Consider the following 19,124-nt stretch of genomic DNA (forward strand, 5'->3'; position numbering starts at 1 on the left):
CTCTATTTTTCTCACAATTCAACTATTGTTCTTACGGAATGAAAAATTAAGAGAACAGCGCATCAAATTTCAAAAAACGTACGACTATTTAAATTTTAATTTGTAAAATAACGACTCAAAAGTGTTTTTGAAACCTATATGAATAAAGTGATTTTTGATTTCATTTGATTCATAACGCGATGACATTTCGTAAGACTGAACTACGTCTGTTAGGTCAGCTGGCAACAAATAAAAGACAAGATTTATAATATTACAGGTCACATGCGTCGTATAACAAACTGCATGTTGGCTGTAAACGTGACCAGCCCTCTACCGCAGTTCTCTCAGAGTACAGCGAGGTTCGGTTTCGTTGAGGCTGATAGGCATCTTGTGGCTATGATCGTCACTCCTAACTCTACTACTGGTAATAAAACTTCTATTAATAAATCATTACTTGTTTTTGAAAAAAAAATCTTAGAATAAAATGTATTTTGAATTAGATGTAATAATTAATGTAATGGTTATAAAATACTTAGATAAAAAAAAAAAAAAAAAAAAAAAAACCGTCGGCGTCGGACCACGTCCTAGTTTTACTAGGCAGTCACAGGACTGACGATCTGTAGTATAATAAGTAGAAAAATCGCCTGTAGTATTATAATGCATGCATGATAAACAAAGGCACGGGCATTTTGAGCCCGTGGATCAAAATTTATAAATAAAAAAAAAAAAAAAAATACTTAGATAAACAATTATAATATTTAGGTTCTTTGAAATACTAAAAAGTCTCTAATTGTATTTCTGAAATTTAAAAGTAAGCATATAGTATTGAGTAAATAAACCTTTGATTTTATTTATGTTTCATGACACTAAATTTATCATCTTTCAGTGTTTCCAATATTCTGCTAACTTACCTAAATTTGTACTTTGGCCCTCTTTTTAGGAATCGAAATTCTACTGCAGCTTGTATCCCTGCAAAATTTCGAAATATTTGGTCACATCGCTTTACCGATACAGTATTTGAACAGAGCCATGATAACTGCGAAAAGAGCGCCTCAAGAGGTAAAATATACACAAACACGAAAACGCATAACTTTTGTTTTTATTAAAACACTTTTTAAAGAAAAGCGCGACGACAAAAACATAATCTTATTCGTCCCATGGTCGTATTTGTCTACGAAATATGCACAAACACACACACACACACACACACATGTCAATTCATTTTTGAAATTCAAAACTGTATATTATAAAAACCATAAAAAAGACTTAATTTTGTTCCATGGTTCATCACGTGTGTGTAGATAATGACAAAATTGATTATTAGCTTTTGAAACTGCTATTTTATTGCAAAATTTAAAAAAAATCTTAATTACGACTGATTTGCGTTTATCTTAAAATTAGTCCTAATTCCGCAAAGTTTGCCTTGAAAGTAGTAAAACTTTCACAACAATCTTTATGTTACAGATCGACTTTAGAGTAGGTTGGGGAACAATGGACTTCGGTTGTACAGGAATATGGCAATGGAAGTCGGTTCTAGATTTTGTCTACGTTTACAAGTTATACACGCCGTTAGATGGTTTTGAGGAAAATGGTCTCGTCTTGAAAAATGTTTACAGAAACGGACTTGACACTGAGCTTTCTATTCGTCTGTCTAAACATAAGGTGAGAACCGAATAAAACTTAAAACACTTTTTTTTTTAATTTTTGTAATTTGATTAAACCGTCAAGAATACTGAATATTTATATTAAGCTTTAAACAAATCATTCAAAAAGTAAAAAATCTACCATTTATTACTTATATCTCAACCATATATAACCATCATTTAGTAAACCTCGTCATAAAGTAATGTGGTTATTCAATTCCTACATAATCTATATCTTGAAATGAACTAATACTATTTCTTGATCTTGACCAACTATAATTAGAATTTTATTATGATTGTTTTGGCGGGTGGGTTTAACTTAACACTACTAAAATATATTAAACTTAAATGTATAATCTTGTATAATTTTGATTATGCAACTGCAGACATTATACAGATTCATATAGTCGCCACGATTTATTACATTTTTTGGGCAAATTAATAATTAATTCTATATTTTTTCCAAGTTCGGTATAGCAGTACTTCTGGTGGACAAAGACAAGGGTCTTCTGGATGTGATAAGAGATCTCGTTGAGCACAAGCCTCGTAACTCAGATATGTTTGTGGATAACTTCGACACGGAAGCCAGTGTTACCTTGGACACCCTCTACTACCCAACTATTACATTCCACGCTCATATGATGAAGGTAATTAAATTAAAAATTGTTTTATTTTTCTCAAAGTCAGTAAAAAGTAGTGCTAGCTTGTTAATAAAACAAAGATTATAAATACAAATAATAAAAATGTCACCCAGTTTTATGCCATACTCCTTAAAATCCCTTTTCCTCTATTTTTTTTAATAATGAGACTGGCTGACATAGGCCTAACTACATAGTTTCTTGCTGATTTTTCACTGTAGAATCTAAATTCCGAATCGATGATAGCGTCACATTAGCTATAATTAATTTATCCTTAAATTAAATTAAATATATATTTAAGAAAATTACATTTACAAAATCGACTACCAATTTTGCGATGTTTTGCAGTTTGTTGGTCCAGACGAAGAAGACATTCTAGAAGCCAATGCTACTTTATACCTACCTAATAAACCTCCCATAGTTTTGACAGATGTGTTTATTTTGGAGGTAAGTGACCAAACATTTCAACATTTACCAAAAAATTCCTAAGAAGACCGGAAAAAGTATAAAAAATACATTGTAAATTATCTTTATTTTGATGATTTTATTGTAATGACAATATTTATATGGATAGTCATTAATAATATCTAAATTGATCTTACGAATTTAAATACTTCCTTGAATATATATTGTTGAATATTATTATTGGTTGACTAATAAATAATGCCATTTTTATCACACCAGGTCCAAGTTAAATTTTAAGATGAAAAATACCAATGTTTTTGGAATTTTTAATTGAAAGACACTTTCCCGCTGAAAAAATTATTATATTCTTTAACATTAATTTTTCAGGAATATACAGTAATACGCAACACTCTCAACTTAGTGACACCTTTCCCAGCAATAAGGCAGTTGAAATCAGTGTACACCGTGGATATTGCCATTGGACAGAAATTTAACGTTACTTGCGTTGCCTTGCTGTATAATGGGACTTATTGGCATGAGGTAAGAAAATATACCTCTACCGCTCTGGCGTAGTTGTTTGTTATAAACAATTTTTAACTTAATAAAAAAAATTCGGTTTGGTTGTCTGTCCTTGTGGGTCTCTCCACTGTGCCTTGGAGAGCACGTTAATCCGTCGGTCCCGTTCGTTATCTTAAATATCTAATAACAATCTTTACTCATAGTAGGGGACATACCCTCCAACCCGCAGTGGAGTTGAAACGTTTTGACTTTATATTTTGTCTGTTAATTTTTATATTTTATTGTGTACTTTCTTACTAAGGTATATCTCATCTTAGAATAACAAAATCATCTCTTCGTATTCTTATTTCTACAGATATCATACAAAATTTACTATGAAACTGAGTCAGGAGAAGATGACGCCTATCGCTCATACTTAGCCTCAGTCGGTATTGCCACTCCATTGGCTGTGTTGCCAGCTCTAGAAGCAAGAGTGTCCGCTAGACTGGAAGATGCTCTATGGAAACTCTCTGCCGACATTGCTATGCCTTCGTTCACTGTCACTGCTCTAGCTAGACTTGAGGTTTGTATGTTACTTGATGACCTTTCGTTCTTTTTTCTGAAAGAAACATAGAGTTTGATGTTATATTTTAAGAAGAAAATAAGTAGTAAAAGAAAATCGATTTGGTTTAAATTGTTTACTTATTTTCTTATTATCTTTCTTTTGATAGAAAAAGATAATTGAGACTGTTGAATTGTTATAAATTGATATAACTTATTATTTGTTTTAGTTTTTTTGGACTAGTAAAATTCTGAGAAAATTTTTGTTCATTTTGATTATTTTTTATTCCTTCTCTGCAATTCTTGTCTTGTTCTTTTTTCATTGAAAATAAAAACTATAAAATAATATAGTGAATAATGCAATTAATATTATTTTTATAGCTGGACGATCCTTTCGTCGAAACATCCGGCAGTTTGAATCTGACGTCGATTTACTTGGAAGACTACTTCATAAAGATGGAGTTTAAAAAGGACTTCTCAGATACGGACAACCTTGTAGGCGGCGGAATTCATATACAACAGGGAAATCAAAGCAACTATGTAAGAGATTTCATCTATTTTTTTATTAAATATTTTTTTTAATGTTTCTGACAAAAAAAAATCACTATTACTCAGTCATAAGAGCGTAATGGTAATCTTAATGGTGTGCTGCTGTTGATAAAAATAGTATAGTTATGGTCATGGATACTGAGTGCTGATTTTCGATTTTACTTAATTTTTTTTATTGATGCAATTTTCAATTTTTTTTTTTAATAATTAAAAATAGTCTGTCCGGGATTTTTTTAGACAACCCATTTTTAATATATTATTTATCTAATACTGTTAAACGAGCAATTCCTGCGTATAGATATAGAATTTGAATCTCGGAAACGGCTCCAACGATTTTCATGAAATTTAGTATGCAGGGGCTTTCGGGGGCGATGAATCAATATAGCTAGGATTCATTTTTAGAAAATGTCGTTTTATCCCAGTTTTTAGACGATGAAAAAATGGCTACAATATCCTTAGAAAACGAAGGTAAATTTAACCAGATCGATTATGATTTTTTTCTTTTTTTTTTCTAATTGCACTCGTTATTTTTTTTTAATAGCTAGTTCTTATTTTTTATTATTATGTCTGTAAAATCGAAAAATATTATTCATATTTTATCATTATTATTTTTTTTTATTATTTTTCTTTTTTTGATTTTTTAAGTCTATCTATATTTTTTATTATTGTCGGTGAAAAAAATATTATTCATATTTTATAAATATGTTATTCGTATTTAAATATGATTTCCAAAAAACACAATTTATTAAAAATACCGAGCTAAGCTCGGTCATCCAGTTACTATTATCTAATATACTAAATTTATTATTAAATATTTTTCATTTTATTATCAGCTCGGTCAAGATCGACTTAGGTTCGTATCTTCTACCAACAGATACAAAAACACATTAACATTTTTAACTGATTAAGAAACGGAGGAGATTTGCAATTCAACTTATGTGTTACCTTATAAGTTTTTACTAGATGTATCGATTTTCATTATCGTTTTTTTATTCGAAACGAACTTAAGTTTGAGTGAGATCTGACGGATAGTTGCTTAGCTAGTAATATGTATTATATTATTTGTCAACATTATATTATTTGTAAAATGAAGTCGGTTTTTGAAGTAAAACTTCTTTACGCACGCTTGACTTGGGGAGTAAGCTGGTAAATGCGTGACTAGAGCGTTACGAAAATTGTGATCGGGCTAGGCGAACAGATGTTGAGAAGGAGATATAAGTTATTAAATATATAAAGAGAGAGAGAGTTACGTTTCGTAAGATTTAATTCGGTCGTGTGGTCTAAAGTACACTCGTTTTTTCTGCTTACGATCCCCGCATGATGCTTATAGCGATTCTTAAACGCTCAATATATATTAGGTCCTTACATATGAAATTGGCGTTTTTTCGTACTGACCACTTTGATCTCAAATATTTCCTCTTTGGTTGATAATTCCAAATTCAAATTATACAGCTATTTATTTTATACGTTTGCGTTTCGAAAACCGTAATTCATTTGTTTTTTCTTCTTTTATTTTGAACTTAACTAAAACTTGAAATATCGTGTTATTTACGAGTACGAATTTCACCGTGGCACCAGTGCAGCAGAAACTGATCGACAGGTTAATAATGTTTATGGCTGCGGTGTCGTAAAAGAAAACACAGTGCGTTTTTTTTTCCAACGTTTTTCGTTCTGGAAATTTCGACCTGCAGAACAAGCCCCGTACACGTCCGGAGACCAAAGTTGATAATGATGAAATGAAGGCTAATCTGAAAGCGGATCCATCACAAACTACATCCGAGTTAGCTGCAGGCTGCGGCGTTAGTGATAAAACTGTTTTAACAAAGCTTGAAAGGACCTCATGAATTAAGAGAAGCAAACCGACAAACGCGCTTAGACTGCTACGTTACATTACTCAATCGGCACAATAATGAAGGAATTTCAAATTGAATTGAAATGGCTGAAACCTGGCGAGCCAGCCAAATCCTGCCTCAAGTGAAAATCGACTCAAAAAAGTTAGTTGTGAGCGTTTGGTGGACTAGTGCCGGTGTCGTTCGCTACAGCTTTCTTAAATCTGGTCAGACGAGTACGGCAGATGTCTATTGTCAGCAACTGCTAACCATGATGGAAAAGCTAGCTGCTAAACGCCGCGTTGGCGCAACGGTCACAGTCATGGATTGTACTTGTTGCGCTGGCGGTTGCGATTTCGATCCCCGCACGTGATAAACATTTGTATTGGCCATACAGGTGTTTGCTGTGGTCTGGGTGTTTGTGCAGTCCTTGTGGGTCTCCCAACCGTGCATCGGAAAGCACGTTAAGCCGTCAGTCCCGGTTGTTATCATGTACACCTGTTAGCGATCGTAACTCATAGAATATATCTGCCAACCCGCATTGGAGCAGCGCGGTGGATTAAGCTCTGATCCTTCTCCTACATGGGGAAAGAGGCCTATGCGCAGTGGTGGGATATTACAGGCTGAAACGTAAACAACCAAGGCTAGTCAATCGGTCTAGGCCACTGCTGCTTCAGGATGACGCTACACCACACACTGTACAACAGACGGCTACCAAATTAGAGGGGCTTCAATTGGAATGTCTAAGACATCCACCGTACTCCCGGACTTTGCTCCAACAGATTACCATTTTTTTCTAAATTTGAATAACTTCTTGGCAAGGGAAAAAATTCAACCACGATGGGGCTGTCCAAACCACCTTCAAACATTTTATTGATTCCCGTCCGAATGTTTTTTTTTTTGTAAAGGTATCAATGAACTGCCTATAAAATGGCAAAAGTGCATAGATAGCAATGATACATACTTTGATTAATTAATATATTATATCTTTAAATATATATAATTTTATATTTAAATATATATTAATTATATACATTTAAAAAAAACGACTTAATGTTCCGACGATACAAAACGCCAGTTTCATATGTAAGGGCCTACTATAACCCGTGCCGACACGTATAACGCAGTCGCGAGTATATCTGTGCGCGTGCAGCTGTTCGCGGAGACGTCCTGGTCGCGGGGCCCGTCGCGGCGCCTGAGCCTGACGGCGCGCGGCGCGCTGGCGCCGCTGCTGGCGCCCGCCACGCTGGCACTGCGCTGCGCGGAGCTGCCGCGCCAGCGCTCGCTGGGCCTGGACGTGGCGGCCGCCGGCGGCGCCTACTCGCTGCAGGCCGACCAGCGCGCCGCCTCCGTCAGCGTGGCGCTCAGCTCGCCGCACGACGGCTTCAGGTCAGTCTTGCGCTAGTACAATACACGCTGGCGCTGCGCTCGCGGAGCTGCCGCGCCAGCGCTCGCTGGGCCTGGACGTGGCGGCCGCCGGCGGCGCCTACTCGCTGCAGGCCGACCAGCGCGCCGCCTCCGTCAGCGTGGCGCTCAGCTCGCCGCACGACGGCTTCAGGTCAGTCTTGCGCTAGTACAATACACGCTGGCGCTGCGCTCGCGGAGCTGCCGCGCCAGCGCTCGCTGGGCCTGGACGTGGCGGCCGCCGGCGGCGCCTACTCGCTGCAGGCCGACCAGCGCGCCGCCTCCGTCAGCGTGGCGCTCAGCTCGCCGCACGACGGCTTCAGGTCAGTCTTGCGCTAGTACAATACACGCTGGCGCTGCGCTCGCGGAGCTGCCGCGCCAGCGCTCGCTGGGCCTGGACGTGGCGGCCGCCGGCGGCGCCTACTCGCTGCAGGCCGACCAGCGCGCCGCCTCCGTCAGCGTGGCGCTCAGCTCGCCGCACGACGGCTTCAGGTCAGTCTTGCGCTAGTACAATACACGCTGGCGCTGCGCTCGCGGAGCTGCCGCGCCAGCGCTCGCTGGGCCTGGACGTGGCGGCCGCCGGCGGCGCCTACTCGCTGCAGGCCGACCAGCGCGCCGCCTCCGTCAGCGTGGCGCTCAGCTCGCCGCACGACGGCTTCAGGTCAGTCTTGCGCTAGTACAATACACGCTGGCGCTGCGCTCGCGGAGCTGCCGCGCCAGCGCTCGCTGGGCCTGGACGTGGCGGCCGCCGGCGGCGCCTACTCGCTGCAGGCCGACCAGCGCGCCGCCTCCGTCAGCGTGGCGCTCAGCTCGCCGCACGACGGCTTCAGGTCAGTCTTGCGCTAGTACAATACACGCTGGCGCTGCGCTCGCGGAGCTGCCGCGCCAGCGCTCGCTGGGCCTGGACGTGGCGGCCGCCGGCGGCGCCTACTCGCTGCAGGCCGACCAGCGCGCCGCCTCCGTCAGCGTGGCGCTCAGCTCGCCGCACGACGGCTTCAGGTCAGTCTTGTGTTAGTACAATACTATACAATTTGGTTCCACCATCACCTTTCTACCACCGAACCGCAAGGCATCGCATGAATCTGCACCGCTATGTGGTTGAAATCCCACGATCTCGCACTAAACGGTTTGCTTCCTCGTTCCTATATATATATATATACGCACCGCAAAAATTTGAAATGCCCTTCCGGCTTCCGTTTTTCCAACGAACTATAACTTGGGTATCTTTAAATCTATAGTGAATAGGCATCTTCTAGGCAAGCGCGCACCACCTTAGGCTGCATCTTCACTTGCCATCAGGTAAGATAGCAGTCAAGCGCTAGTCTATATATTTAAAAAAAAACAATACACGCTGGCGCTGCCATTTTTGGCGCCATATTTTTTTTAATTTTTATAAGCAACTCTCGTCAACTTTTCAACAATAATTAGATCAACTTAACTTCTATCTTATTTAATTTCATCACGATTCCATTTCTTGTCGTCATTCAAAATGTAGGACTCTTGATCAATAATTCTCTTACTTTGATGTCCAAAGTAGCTGATATAAGTTAAAATACTTATAGGCACACGAATAGACTGGGAGAAGTCTTTCGTGTCATTGAGTAAATAGTTAATAAATATTAGAGTTAGAAATGTACGATGTAATGATATATTTTCTAAACAGGGCAGTGAAAATTATAGGCGAGGTAGAAAACGACGACATACGAGGGTCGTTTGTGACTGATACGTCAGAATACGGCATTACTGGAAAAGTGCTCAAACGTGAGCCACTTGAGGTAATAACATACATTAATAAAATCAATATTACTACAATTTATAGTTCCCTTAGTTTTTTTTTCCGTTTGTCAGAATATAATTGGTGATATTTTTTTCACTTAATAATATTTGAAAAAAAAACAGATGTTTTGTAACAGTAGAAAATTGGACTAAAATTAACCCTTAAAAATAATACAAAGATATCCCAAATTAATTATGTTTCTACTTTTTTCTTTACCAGCTGTCGCTGACATTAGTGCCCAAAGGTCAAGGTCAACAGATAACAATAAGGGCCAAGTGCGAGTCGTCGCCCACCGTGTACGGTATTACAGCTCATATAACTGGCGCGATGGAGACGACTGTACGCGCGAAAATTGAAATGGAAAAGAATTTCACCGATGTTTCTTTTAAGGTATAGTATTATTTTATGCAAATATTGTTTTCATATATTTTTTGAAGTAAAACTTCTTTACGCATGCTTGACTTGGGGATTAAGCCGGTGGATGCGTGACTAGAGTGTTACGAAAAGTGTGATCGGGCGAGGTGAACGGAAGTTGAAGAGGGAGATATAAGTTAGATGGAGCTAAAGAACTTTTGCGTCAATCGTGTGATCAAAGCACACTCGTATGGAAAAAGTACTTGACTGCACTTCTTAACATGCACTCACCGCTACTGTTCCTGGAGGAATCTTAGTCTGATTCTATAGTTTAGATTAACATCAAAATAAAAAACCTTCATTCAAATAAGCTTCAAAAGCACCTTCGGATTGCAGATTCTGCAGAGAAGAAACGGCAAGAAATTCCGCAGTTACACTTTTTAAAATAAAATATATTAAATGTGTGTTTATACAAATTTAGTAATATCTTGCATGAAATACCGCAACAACCTTAAAGCGGTAAGCAGTGTTTCAGTCAACTGCTCAAACACACCAACCTATTTTTCCAATGATTGCCAAAAAAAAAGTTTGGAAGGAGACAAAACCTCGTGTAATTATGGAATCCATTAAATGTATAATAACCTTACATCTAAAATAAAAAAGTCTTATTTCCAGGTTGAATTGCCACAAGTGAAAAACAAAGAGATTTACTTCAAATCCCGTGTAGATGTTTACCCTGAACTAAGGCGAGTGGTGACAGTACAAGCTGCGACACCTTTACAGAAACTGAAGTATCTAAAAGCTGATACGGATTTCGTGTATGTATATATTTTCAAACTTATAAATAGATTATTGAGGTAGATGATGAGCACACATGCTCAAAATCTGTAGCAGCCCGTCCGGGAAAGTACTTCGACCTTACAGAAGATCATAGCTAAATAATACTGCCTTAAGGCAGTGTTGTTTTCCTGTGATATGAGTAAGGTGACCATAGCTCCTGTGGGGATGATTGGAGATAGAGTAACAAACATACTTCATCCATCCATCCATCTGTCCTCACAAACTTTGGCGTTCATAAAATTCGTGGAATATTTTTACTTGTCATATTAACAAAAAAAATAGTTATGTGTGTTAATAATATACGTGTGTGTGTTCTAGATTTGCCCCTAAAACTGGTTACCTGCTATGTAACTATGCGCTACCTGAAATGAAGGGAGAGGGTGACCTCAAGTGGAGTTTCTTATCCGACGACCTTTTTATACGAGTAAGTTGGAAATAAACCTCAAACAAACACATTTTACAGACATTAATGTTAGTAGTGTTTCATTCTAAACGAAGCGTTGTAACGTTATTAGTGTCATATTCACAGTACAGAATCTTTTTTTCACTAGCTTAAACAGAGTGCGTACTTTATAAAACAACTTGTGGAGAGTAATTTGCGCTGAAGTCCTTTATAATTCGTAACGTTTGTATAAATATACTAGCTGTGCCCGCGGCTTCGCCCGCGTTGAAATCAGTGTGTCACAAAAATTTCCCGGCAAGCTTTCAGTGAAACTCTCATCAAAATCGGCTTAGCCGCTCCGTAAACCTTCCTCTTGAAGCCCTCTCTCTATTGGTGAAACCACATAAAAATCCGTTCAGTAGATTTTGAGGGAATCGATTACATACACTTTTGGGGACTTTGTTTTATTATACCCTAACTGTTGCCCGCGACTACGTCCGCGTGGTTATAAAGATATGCGTTTCTATTAAGATGTTTAACGCAAATTACTTTTTTATTTCAGTCACTTGAAATGCTTATCAGACTGAGTAAATTTTTAAAAGGCACAATTTAGTATAATTTAACAGTTGTTTTTATGAAACCTCTATATACACCACATTTTTAGTTTTATTTTCCGGCTGCAGTATAAATAACCTATCAGGCGAACATATAGCTGCTGCATATGTTTCATACAAACTCGCAAAAACACAACAATCACAATATCGCAAAATCCGCTCTTAGCGGACGTCTACTAACAATAATCTACCTCCTTGCCAAATTCCATCTTTGTCCATCCTTGATGGATCGACCATCCAGCGGTTTTTGAGTTCTCGTGATGAGTGAGTCAGTAACCTTTCTCTTTTCTCTTTCTCTATATATAGATTACGATGCATTATTTGGACATCTCCTTACCAATTTTGTAGCTGTTATAGTTTCGGAGATTTCGTGATGAGTGAGTCAACCTACCATCCCCCGTTTTAACCCCAAAAGGGAGTTGATTTCTAAATATACATTATTTGGACACCTTTTCACCATCTATAGAGCTTACATTTTAAATTTCAAGTCTCTTACTTCAAAAACATAGGACATTCATAGAAACTTCCAACCCCCAAAGCTACCTGCCAAATTCCAAGTTTGTGTTATAGTTTGGGAGATTTCGTGATGAGTGTCCATTCGCTTTTATATATATATAGATGTATATATATGTTATCTGTATATAATATGTAATAATAAATTCTGTTCTATTCTATTCTGTTTTGATCTTTTCTTTTCTTTTCTATTCTGTTCTATTCTGTTCTTATTCTGTTCTATTTTATTCTATTCTGTTATGTTCTGTTCTATTCTGTTATATTCATTTCTTATTCTGTTCTGTTCTATTCTGTTCTATTCTATTCTCTATTCTGTTAAATTTTGTTCTATTCTATTCTATTCTATTCTATTCTATTCTGTTCTTATTCTGTTTTGTTCTATTCTGTTCTATTCTGTTTTGTCCTATTCTGTTCTATTCTGTTCTGTTCTATTCTGTTCTGTTATTATTCTGTTCTATTCTGTTCTTTCCTTATTCTGTTCTATTCTATTCTGTTCTGTTCTGTTCTATTCTGTCCTGTTCTGTTCTATTCTTTTCTATTCTGTTCTGTTCTTATTCTGTTCTATTCTGTTCTTTCCTTATTCTGTTCTATTCTATTCTGTTCTATTCTGTTCTAATTCTATTCTATTCCATTCTATTCTGTTCTGTTCTGTTCTGCTCTATTCTATTCTGTTCTTATTCTGTTCTATTCTGTTCTATTCTTGTCCTGTTCTATTCTTTTCTATTCTATTCTCTATTCTGTTAAGTTTTGTTCTATTCTATTCTATTCTATTCTATTCTCATCTGTTCTATTCTATTCTATTCTGTTCTATTCCATTCTGTTCTGTTCTGTTTTGTTCTATTCTTTTCTATTCTGTTCTGTTCTATTCTGTTCTTTCCTTATTCTGTTCTACTCTACTTTATTCTGTTCTGTTCTATTCTATTGTCTGTGTTGAGTTTCGTAAAATCCTTTCCTAACGGATGTCTACGTCCTATAAGGAATCTACCTGCCAAATTTCAAGTTTTAACTATTATAGTTTTTGAGATTTCTTTATGAGTGAGTCAACCTACCATCCCACGTTTTAACTCCAAAAGGGAGTTGATTTCTAAAGGTACATTATTTGGACACCTTCTCACCATCTACAGAGCGTACATTTTAAATTTCAAGTCTCTTACTTCAAAAACATAGGACTTTCATACAAACTTGCAACCCCCGTTTTACCCCTTTAGGGGTCGAGTTTCGTAAAATCCGTTCTTAGCGGATGTCTATGTCCTATAAGGAGCCTACTAGCCAAATTTCAACTTTGTAGGTGTTACAGTTTCGGAGATTTCGTGATGAGTGAGTGACCTTTCGCTTTTATATGTATTATTATAGATAACCGTTCTCAATAAATACGCTTTTTATTATTTTTGATTTTTTTAAATTTCTTCAATAAGCAGTATCGAACATAATATTGTTAAAGTAAGATTTGACTTAACAACTTTAATTTTAATGTGTCAATGTGATCTGAATTTATTTTCTACAAGCTACAATAATTGGACGCAACGTTATTTATTACACACAATTGTTTCGAAATTAAACTACTAGTATAAATTATGCAAAATATTAGTAACGTGTAAAAAAATTAAAGAACTACTTTACAAAGTGTATGCGAAGCTATGTCACGCGCTATCTCAAATAAATTAATTTATTCGTGCCTGAATCAAACTGAGTTTGCACCTTATTCTTTAGGTAATAGGTCAGCAACTCGTAAAGCAAATCCAACGTAGCGTCGACCTAGACATCTACTATGGCAATAACACGGAGGACGGACTGCCCAAAACTAACGCTGGTTTCAGAATGGATTTGGATCGGATATGGCAGTGAGTATTAAATTTTATTAAATAAACACTAAATATACGTATTATACTTGTTAAGAAAAATTACTTGTAAATTATTCAAAGGTATCTTTTAAATAAAATTAATTTGGATTTTCAATTATATGAGTGCGCATGTGCTGTGCATGCTTGCTTACGTAAATGCGTACACTTGTTGCGAATGCATATGTGTGTGTGCAAATGCTTTCATATGTCCGTAAAAATGTACATGTTTGTGTAAATACAAGCAAAAAATGTAACTATATCAGTCGTCTGTTACTTATGCCACACTCATTAAGTTGCCTACCTTAGTAACAGGCGACCATGTGTGTATGTCAAAGCTATTTATTTATTATTGTTTTACGTAACAACAATGGCAAATAAATAAATCAAAAATTAAAAAACTCCGTATATAGAATTGGAGCCAACGCATCATTCGGCATTATAATAAACGAACGTCTTAACCTGGTAATCAACGCGATACTACCCAAGCCGAACGTAGATGTGCACTCGCTGTCCATTACTGGCTCAATGGCTAGAGGAGCGCGCCCCACGCATAGTTTACAAGTAATGTATCGCACTGATGTCACAAAAATCAACGCAGGATTACAGGGTCAGGTGTGTAAAACATTTTTATTTATTTATTTATTTTTAAGTAAATGCTCATTGCTTAGTTTCTTACTAGCTTTAATCATCAAAATTTATTTTTAAGCTCGTGTTAATATTTTGTTAACGTGATACCTATTGTAGAGTACTTGTAACGAAAGCTTTATATATGCCAACGGTTATAGCGGTTGATTTAAGTTCAATGAATTATAGTGCTGGAACTCCATATATCTTGTTCAGGAATGGACCCTTAACCAATTATGAAATATTTTTCGTGTTGGTTTACTCAACTATTATTCAATAAATACATAACATCGTAAACTAGCACTAAAAAGTACTTTTCAGTGTACTTTCAATCCTAAAAACCTTTTTAAATTGTATAGGTACTAACACTTGAAGATAGCTTTGATGCCAACTCCACGATAACTTGGACATCAAACTCCCAATACAAGAACATTGACAACATAGTGTCCTACAAGTGGGACGCTAATGGCTCTAAATATATTGACTACGCTCTGAACACGCCTTTGTATGAAGGACAACACACTTTCACTCTCAAGGGCTCGTACCAACAGGATATGGTGCATGGATACCAAGTTGTGAAGTAAGTTCTGAAATAGTTTTTTTTTCATACCGCTAGGTTGGCAAACAATCTTATGATCTAAACTTATGGTGGCAAACAAAGTTATAGTTACATAGACGCCTTCAACGTTAGAAGCATTACAAGAAATTTGTCGACCCCCCAACCTCCCTAGGAACTGTGGCTATCTTACTTAAGAGCAGTATTTTTCTGTCATCCATTGTGAGGTCGAGGTACTTCTCCATTTCAACTGGTCCAAAATTTCAAGTCGCAATCAATCTAATATGGTTAAAATTTCAGTGTCTCCTACATGCATATGTGAAATGAGGTTATGGCAGCTTTGTTTGTTCGATTTACATTAAATGACGGTAGTCAATTTATTACTATTTTAATAAACATACATTTTAGACGACGTGCTATTGCAACAGTCACAGAACTGGCTGTTGCGCTGGCTTTGCTGGTTCGATTCCCGATCACGGTAGACATTGTATTGGCCATACAAGTGTTTTATGAGGTCTGATCGTTTGTGTTTGTGTATTTTTTATATATTTGTTTCATATTGTGTGTGTGTTTCTGAACAACGAAACCAAAAGAGATAATTTTACTGGGTGATGTTGAGTGAAAAAGTTTAATTATTTATTATTTATTTCCCCAGAGGTCGCATGCACCGGCCGGGTAGTTGTCAAATAGGTGAAATAGACATGCGCTACGGCGGTTTCAGACACACAGACGGACACTTCAACATGACCACACCATTCCAGACTCTACCGTGGCTGAGGTCGATATTCTATGTAAGTTTCAATTTTTGCTATTATTTGTCCTTTTAAGGTCTGTCTCAAATTTTGTTTGCCTTAAACTAAAGAGCTGGAGAACGAAAAATGGGGCCCTAGTTTTTTTTTTTGATATTTTAAAATTTGTTATTATGTCCACAAGCTATTGCAGTTATATGCTGTCAGCAATTAAGTATAATAAATGAGCTAGACATTTTCATTTTTACTACTAAAGATAAATTTAAAACATTGTGTCATGTCATAGACTAAAAAAATGGAATCCAAACGTTCACAATTTATTTTTAATATAATAAAAGCAATTCTCACTTAGTCATTGGAAATTGTAGTCCAAATAGCGTGTCAGCACTAAATAAAACAACGAAAATTAAACTTTATTTCAAGAGTCACTAGGTCTGAATTTTAAGTATGTTTAATACATATATGAATTTACTTATATTAGATAATATGTAAACTAAAATTGACAATTACAATATATATTAATCATACAATAAATTTATTTTAGATAAACAATTTAGAAGAGATGTCCGACAACAAAATCGACCTATTTTGGCCAAACAACACAGCAACAATCAACACAACACACAAGTATCAGAAACAAAACGCCGGTTTCACACAAAACGGAGCTATATCACTTTCAATTCCATTGAGCACTCAACATCTAGTAAATACTGAGTATTTCTATGTGGAAGAGGATAAATGGAGCAATGGAACTGCCACTATTGACTTCGATCGAGAACGATTTGTTAAATTCTTCTTCGATAAAGTTTTGAGTAAGAGTGATAGGAATCTAGATCTTGCGACTATGAATATAAAGGTTGAAAACGCTCATAAACCGGTGGGTGTGAAATATATCCACGAATATGACACGACTGGAAATATAGTAAGTATAACCTTAAAAGTAAGTCTTAGTTATTGTCATATTATTATTTGTGTTTGCTCACAAACGAAAAAACAAACTGACTTAAGTACGCGTTATTAAATATAACTCGAAAAGTACTTATTAGATCTCGACTAAATTTCAATAGGACCACATGTCAAACACCACCTTTCGAATAAAAAAGAATCATCGAAATCTGTACACCCAACAAAAAGTTCTGAACATACATAAAAAATACAGTCCCTCCTCTCGTGTGAACCTCCCCCTATTGTAGAGGTTGGTTAAAAAGATAAGATATTTTCAGTGTTGTAAAATAATTTTTACTATTTAGGTACACGAATTTTTTTTTTTTTTTGTCATTTGATCACGTTACAAAGAGTGTTTTTTTAGAGAAAGTTTAGGCTATTATAGCTTCATGACTTACTTCGAAATCGAATCGAATTAACTAAGAATTTTAACCAATCTGATGATGATTAAAACTCAACTTATTTCTAATAAATATAATCGTCAATTCAGATGACAATTAAATATATGGCAACACGCGGTGTACCATTTTTTTGACATATTGAAATTGAAATTGATTTTAATTGTATTAATATAAAATTTGTGTTATTATTATTAAATGTTTGTTTTTATGGATTTTATGATGTTTTTTTATATATTTGATTATTTGATTAATTAGACGTAAAATTATTATTATTACTATTTTAATTGATTTTATTGAATTTTTTAAATTAATTGTTAAATTTAATGTTATTTGTATACAAAAATCTGTAGATCGAGGTAGAATTTGTGATCAACTTAACTAACGCATTGGGTTCACTGTAATGTTAGTTTTAAGTTTTTTATGCATAAATAAATAAATAATAAATAAAATGTATAAGTCAAAAGTCAAATCGTAGATATTAAAAATAGCATGGTGTCATCTCCTGTCAAAGATTTTCATTGTAATATGAAACTTTGAATAGTTACGGGTTTCTGTAAAGAACTCACTATACACGGCGCCACGGTTCGCTTAAACCGAATATAAAAATCATCATATCAAGAATTTCGATCTAGCGGGTACATCGTTCCATAGCTTAATTGGCTAGAGCGCTGACACGGTCAGTCGGAGACGCGGGTTCGAATCCCGCTGGAGCGGTCAATTTTTAATATGATATTCAAAAATGTTTAGAATTCCTAATGTGTGGGTAACACAAAAATAAAATCGTAGAAATTTATAAGTACTTATGTCAGGACTTTCTAACTTAATTCTCGAAATGTCTCTTCTCCAATATCATCTTAATAGTTCTCTATGATTAAACACAGGCATAAGATATCTCGGATCTTTTAGGCCTGAAAACTTATATTCTATACAATAAATTAAACTTAAATTTCCAGGATGCGAAACAAGCTACAATATTCCATCTCCACAACGCCACAATGGCAAACATAACGGGCAGACTCGATGTTTACACATATGACATTGGCAAGCAGTTGAAATTCACAGCTATACACAGGAACCGAACCTGGACCTTCGAGAACAAGTACGAGGCTGTTGACAAAGAACTGAAACAAGGAAGCAAGGTGACTTGGGCGGAAGATGTTTGGATCAATTATGATATTCATGTTACTAATATGAGTGTGGTGAGTTATTTCTATGTATATAATGCTTTAGTTACCATATTGTTCATCTTTAATGTTCTAAATATTTAGTGGAATGTTAAAAACATTTGTCAAAATTAGATTTTTACTTAAATAAATAAAATAAAAGATAAAACTCAACAATCTGTAAACGATGTTGTTTTTTTTTTTTTTTTTTGGTGACATTATGTAGAAAATCACACTAAATTTTAAGTTCAGACCACGACATACTATGCAATTATTATTATTATTAATATATGGCAATTATAGATTGTTAAAAGCTTGTAATTTTTCATTTATCTCTCATTTCGATAGCACGCCTTCAATACTAGAAAAGTTAACTTTTCCATTTGCTACATGATCTTCATAATACAGATTATATTATAAAGCAAAGTACCACCAAAGATGTAAATCAATAATTGGTTTTTAAAATTTACCTATTTTTCAGGCTGACACAGAATCTCAAAAAATAGTAATGGACGTTCGCTATCCACTGCGTACATTCCGTGTGATAGCTCTATATCGCTTACAAGATACACTACTCGATGGAACCGCTCATATGCTATGGAATGTACGCGCTGAAAATAAAAGTGCTGAACTAAAGGGTAGATGGGAAAATCCTCCCACTAAGGAAGGAAATCTCCATGACGTATATTTGGCACTTTCTCATCCGTCTTTCAGCAAGGTATTGTTTTGCTACAATTGTTTTATTTTTTGAAAATTGTACATGTAAAATATTTCAGGCGATTTTTCCAAATCAATGAAGTAACCTAAAAATTAGCGAAACAATATAATCAACAGACTCTTTTACAATAAAGACAGTGTT

The 19,124-nt window shown here is 36.0% G+C and overlaps 1 protein-coding gene across 1 annotated transcript in view; it reads left to right on the top strand.

Annotated features, from left to right (window-relative positions):
- LOC123664417 (apolipophorins) overlaps positions 1-19,124 on the top strand; it is a 65,633-nt gene that overhangs the window by 21,658 nt on the left and 24,851 nt on the right. The window contains exons 34-53 of the mRNA XM_045598961.1: positions 257-403; positions 920-1,038; positions 1,444-1,641; positions 2,090-2,269; positions 2,609-2,707; positions 3,053-3,205; positions 3,540-3,746; positions 4,106-4,264; positions 7,256-7,491; positions 9,170-9,281; positions 9,503-9,673; positions 10,313-10,455; positions 10,796-10,901; positions 13,697-13,827; positions 14,238-14,439; positions 14,811-15,031; positions 15,663-15,798; positions 16,301-16,678; positions 18,056-18,301; positions 18,747-18,983. Coding sequence (XP_045454917.1) covers positions 257-403; positions 920-1,038; positions 1,444-1,641; positions 2,090-2,269; positions 2,609-2,707; positions 3,053-3,205; positions 3,540-3,746; positions 4,106-4,264; positions 7,256-7,491; positions 9,170-9,281; positions 9,503-9,673; positions 10,313-10,455; positions 10,796-10,901; positions 13,697-13,827; positions 14,238-14,439; positions 14,811-15,031; positions 15,663-15,798; positions 16,301-16,678; positions 18,056-18,301; positions 18,747-18,983 — 3,581 coding nt within the window. The remainder of the gene's footprint in view (positions 1-256; positions 404-919; positions 1,039-1,443; positions 1,642-2,089; positions 2,270-2,608; positions 2,708-3,052; positions 3,206-3,539; positions 3,747-4,105; positions 4,265-7,255; positions 7,492-9,169; positions 9,282-9,502; positions 9,674-10,312; positions 10,456-10,795; positions 10,902-13,696; positions 13,828-14,237; positions 14,440-14,810; positions 15,032-15,662; positions 15,799-16,300; positions 16,679-18,055; positions 18,302-18,746; positions 18,984-19,124) is intronic.

This window comes from Melitaea cinxia, chromosome 22 (assembly GCF_905220565.1).
Source record: "Melitaea cinxia chromosome 22, ilMelCinx1.1, whole genome shotgun sequence".
In the NCBI taxonomy this organism is placed as follows: Eukaryota; Metazoa; Arthropoda; class Insecta; order Lepidoptera; family Nymphalidae; genus Melitaea; species Melitaea cinxia.